General features: G+C 43.9%; 1 protein-coding gene across 1 annotated transcript; it reads right to left on the reverse strand.

Annotated features, from left to right (window-relative positions):
• Positions 1–660: 660 nt before the first annotated feature.
• Positions 661–4471, reverse strand: LOC139372674 (endothelin-2-like). Its single transcript, XM_071112459.1, has 4 exons — positions 4271–4471; positions 2997–3273; positions 2235–2339; positions 661–2098 (listed from the first exon to the last, which is right to left on the reverse strand). Exons 1-4 carry the CDS (start codon positions 4326–4328, stop codon positions 2005–2007), a joined length of 534 nt encoding a protein of 177 aa, XP_070968560.1. The 5' UTR covers positions 4329–4471; the 3' UTR covers positions 661–2004.
• Between the last annotated feature and the right edge of the window lie 308 nt (positions 4472–4779).

Consider the following 4779-nt stretch of genomic DNA (forward strand, 5'->3'; position numbering starts at 1 on the left):
CAGGCTTTCAATGATGGCAAAAAACAACATTTGAGAGTGCGCTGACCCTGGTGCTAGAGGGGGTACGCAGCTGGAGGTTGAATATTTGAAGGGGTACAGGACTATAAACTTTTGGGGACCACTGCTATAGATGAGTAGTGTAAACTTTTAATTACATTTGCTGACACCCTACAGTCAGATTTTGGCACCAGTAGAGTAGCTATCTAGCTTTATAAACCACGTCCCTCTGCAAACATGCCTTCTCCGATATTTGTTACAAGGCAGTACTTATTTAAGTTAGGTACAAAAATCTAATGTTACCATTGGTGTTTTAAAATGCGAGTTAGGGTGATGTCACCCTATCCCCTTGATAATCCCACCTCCTGAATCCAAGTCTTTGACATGGGGTAGGGGACCAGTAACTTTAGGATCAAACTTTATGATCAAGCAACAGTCATTTTTCATTCTTTGGTCATCGTACTTTGATCTGGTTTCATCCAAACATCCTCCAAGTTCATGAAAAATATGACGTTGACTGTTCATGACCTTTAAAAAATGTAGATATCTGAGATTTGTGTGAAGAAAGCTTTGAATTTAGCTTTCACTCAGTTATTTGTTACTGTGCTAAACAAGAATCAATTATCATTGTTAGTAAATAATCAAACAAAGCAAGAGCATTCATTTTAGTATTTATTTAATCACACATTAAGAGTGATAAACTCACACAACACAAATATATAAGTATATGCCAAAAAATAAGTTAAATAAATAATTGCTGATAATAGATCATATGAATAGCTTGGAATAGAACAATTCGTAAGTAAACATTTCGTTCAACCTCCCAGAGCGTATTTGACTACTAAATAGACTATTGTGGGTGAATTGTCCTTCTAGGGATAGCAACAGTGCGTCAAACAAAAGCGCAGGCCAGCATTTTGATACACAAATTCCTCAACAAAACACAAACAAATAAATAAATAATCATATCATAAATATACAGCATTGTGACATTGGACTTGAACATCAGTGGAAGACGGTAGCGTTTCCAGTAAATGCCTTGTGGTCAGCCTAACCCATCTAAAGTCTACTGGACATGAAAACACATTCCCTTGAAGGCATTAGAACAGAAGTGCAGTGTCCTAATTTCCCAATGTGTAATAACATGGACATTAATGGATATTTGTTGAAAGCAGAAAAACAGTCACTGCATATTTGGCAAGGAGCAGACCCACTGAAGTCTGCTGCCTTGGCTCTGTCTACAATCAAAACATTTAACAGTGGCTGCGCAATAAATACTTCCGCCATCACAATAGACCTGCTTTTATCTGCTGCTACCGGAAGGTGTGTGTGTGTAGTAATTCCCTGTCCCTTAAAGTAATGTCCTTCGTGTGCCAAAAGTATTTCAAGTAGTTTAAATGCATGCATGGCAATCACTATAAACTGGCAATACATCTCTGATACAGAGGAACAATCCTTTTTTATCTGTTATTCTATGATATAGTAGATGTCGTGTGACAGGTGAAGGATCCAAATCCAAATGAGAATAGTGGTCAATATTTTCAAGGCACTAATGAAGTAAGCCTGTAAAGTAAACATAGACTAACATCACTCCAGAATGCCTTGTCTTGCATCCACCCATTTCAGGTGCTCAGACACAGAAAGTGTATTTATGTTTGGGACATGATGACAACCCATGACCAGCACACAGTCAGCAACCATCCTAGTCCAGACTGTCACAGTTCACAGAGGACACACTTGATCCTCCCTAGTCTTCCGAATCGGACTCTTTGCCAGATTAGTCCAAGACTCATATCCAGATAATGTCCATATCCAGTCTACTAGGTGTTATACAACAGTGGGCAGCCAGTGTTCCATATTTGCCCTCTTCTCAGGGTCTCTCTTAGGACCTCTCTTCTATGTCTTCCCCGGGGAGGACTCCCTAAGTTTCCTCCAGGGGGTCTTTGTTCGGATGCTCTGGAGCTCTTAAAGCTCCTCTTTCAGCTCCTCTTCCTCCCTCCTCCTCATCTACCCGATGTTCAGTCTGTTGGCTCTGGACGCATTCTTCTTCCTAGAGGGAGCAGCCTGCTCTATGGCAGCCATGTTGGATCGGACCGTGTTTCTGTAAAGAACAAAGAGAGAAACATCAGGTTAACATCCTCAATGGGGACAGGAATAAGATGAATGGATACAGGAATAAGATTAATCTAGGCCTGGGAAAATGTCTGGTCCTTAATGATATCTTGTTTTTCTCTTACCTGAGAGAGGTCAGTAGGTCGCTGCTGGTTGTGTCTGGACTGCTAACAGCCTGTTCCAGGGTCTGGTCTGAGGGGCTTACCACTACGAATCTGGGGTTCTCTGAGCTGCAAACCGAAAGAACAACCATGTCAAAATGAGAGCAAACCAAGAACACATTATCTCGACTACTCCTAAAGGGCCATGAGGCTGGATTCTACATTACTACATGATTCTACAATGCTAGCAGTGAGAGACAGTTGACTAGGGATTTCAACCCAGTAATGTCCGTACTGCATGCCCTACAGCCTGTTCTCATTGACTTTTCACAGAGCAGGATAAAACCTTGTTGAGACACACAGACTAATCCTCAACCTTGGTATGTCATAACAGCAATAACTGTATTAATACAGCAGACATTCCCGCTGGTAAAACATTCCAAGAATAGTGTCATGACTAATGGATCTGTCTGTAAGGGGGCTCTAAGCCTCCAGAACATGCAGGCTATTCCCCCATCCATCCATCCTCCCTCCCCCTCCTCTCTCCTCCCCCATCACTAGTTACACATCTAAGCCATAAAAACAATACGCCTCCTCCCTGCATCTCCTCGACAAGCAGCCCTGATACAACCTGATACAGGCTGGTCACAGACGACTGACTGCCACAGATAGTCACTGGCTTGATACAATCTGGTATCTAGCAAGGAGGCAAGGAGGGGAAAGGGTAGGGTTGGATGAGGGAGGCAAGGAGGGTAGAAGTTCCTCGTCTCTTGAAGGTGAGCTCACCTGTTGTGGCAGAATCCGGAGCAGGTCCTGTCGGCTGGGTGGGCACATTCACATCGCCCGGTGGAGCGGCGACGTCGGGACAGGGGGCTGCCAAGCCCGTAGGGGATGACCTTATTGGGAGTGTTGACCCAAATGATGTCCAGGTGACAGAAGTAGATGCATTCGTTGTCCAGCCAGTTACTGCAGGAGCATCGTTTAACCCTGGTGTGGTGTGGGCTGTTCTGGGACGGGGACTGGGCAGGGAGCTCAGGCTGGCTGGATACAGGGAGCCCAAAACCTATAGAGACAGAAAGGATCATTGGTTAAGAGCCTGGTTATAACTCAGCAAAATCACTGGATGACTGTGCAATTTGACATCAGCAACGAGCAAATATACATCACCACATCCTAATCAAAAGTCCTTTTCACTGATACAGAGAAGTACTTGTGGGCTACCTGCCATCCCATTCTCCTGTGTATCAGGTCTTGTTCAACACATTTGAACTTTGATTCATAACTCTGTTGTGAAATGTTATCCAAGTCAAACAAAGACTGTGTTTGTTGCCAACTGCGGTTATTTAAAGTCAAATGCAGTGATAGGAGTTGAACCGTGCCTATATAATCTGCATCTTATCAGAGAGAGTGTGATTGCATGTATGACCTAGCAGGATCTCTCATTGTATTATATCTCTGTAGGGCGAACAGTGGGAGTAGGTCAAAGAGTCTGGCATCAGGCAGCATGTGTCGTGCAGTAACTTCACAACATGGCCATTAGCCGCCCACCCATTAGTAAACCTGCCAGAGCTGTGATTAACCGATCTACCATTCAGAGAGTGAAACTAAGTAACGAGGACACCTAACATGCATGCTGCAGCAGGAGTTTTAGCATCAGGGCGGCAGGTGTCCTAGAGGTTAGAGCGCGGAGCCAGTGGTCCCTGGTTCGAATACTCCGGCTGACATGGCGGGAAAAAATGTCTTATTTTTCAAGGTGTTTCTCCATCTTTCATCATTGTAGGTTCGATCATGTTATTCTGGATCGATCCCCACCACCTCAACCAACCCTGAGCTCCAATTCTACATCTCAACTGAACTATGACCCCTCATATTCAATTTAACAACCTCATGAAAATAAAATGGAGCACTTGCATAATGAAACTTCTACACGCTCACTGTCAGTCATCTTTACGACTAAAGAATACAAATCCGCATTGTCATGTATCACCCATACACCTTAGAATGCGTTCTAAACAAAGTATATGTTGAATGAAAAGTCAGTGTAAAGGATGAGAACTTACCCTCCTGCAGGAGCACACAGAGTGTTATGATGGTGAGAGAGTTCAGTGATAGAGCCATAGTTATTCTCTGGTAGAGTATCTCTGAAGACGTAGTCTGCAATAATATCCAAGAGTCCACAGGACAGTAGAGTACACACACAGTAATAGTAGCTACAGCTTTACAGTCCCGAGTGATGCAGCTAGAGAGAGAGAGAGAGAGAGAGAGAGAGAGAGAGAGGCAACAGGTGCTTGGTGCTGTAGTGTTCTCCAGCGCCATGACTTATACCCCTATTCTGTGATGTCACCTACCTAGCCACACCTACTATCCATGTTCTTACACAATGCTCACCGTTCAGCAGCTGCCTGCCTCCCTCTCACTCTCTACACATTCCAGATCAACAGGAAAAGAGACTGCTATTGGGTAGTTGTTGTGACCCTTATGGTGTATGCAGGTCATTGTCACGGACAGAAACAGGAAATCACCAGTGAAGAGGCTTGGAATCTGGGAATGCTTTGGTGTTTCCCGAGAC

The sequence above is a fragment of the Oncorhynchus clarkii genome, chromosome 18 (assembly GCF_045791955.1).
Source record: "Oncorhynchus clarkii lewisi isolate Uvic-CL-2024 chromosome 18, UVic_Ocla_1.0, whole genome shotgun sequence".
Lineage (NCBI taxonomy): Eukaryota > Metazoa > Chordata > Actinopteri > Salmoniformes > Salmonidae > Oncorhynchus > Oncorhynchus clarkii.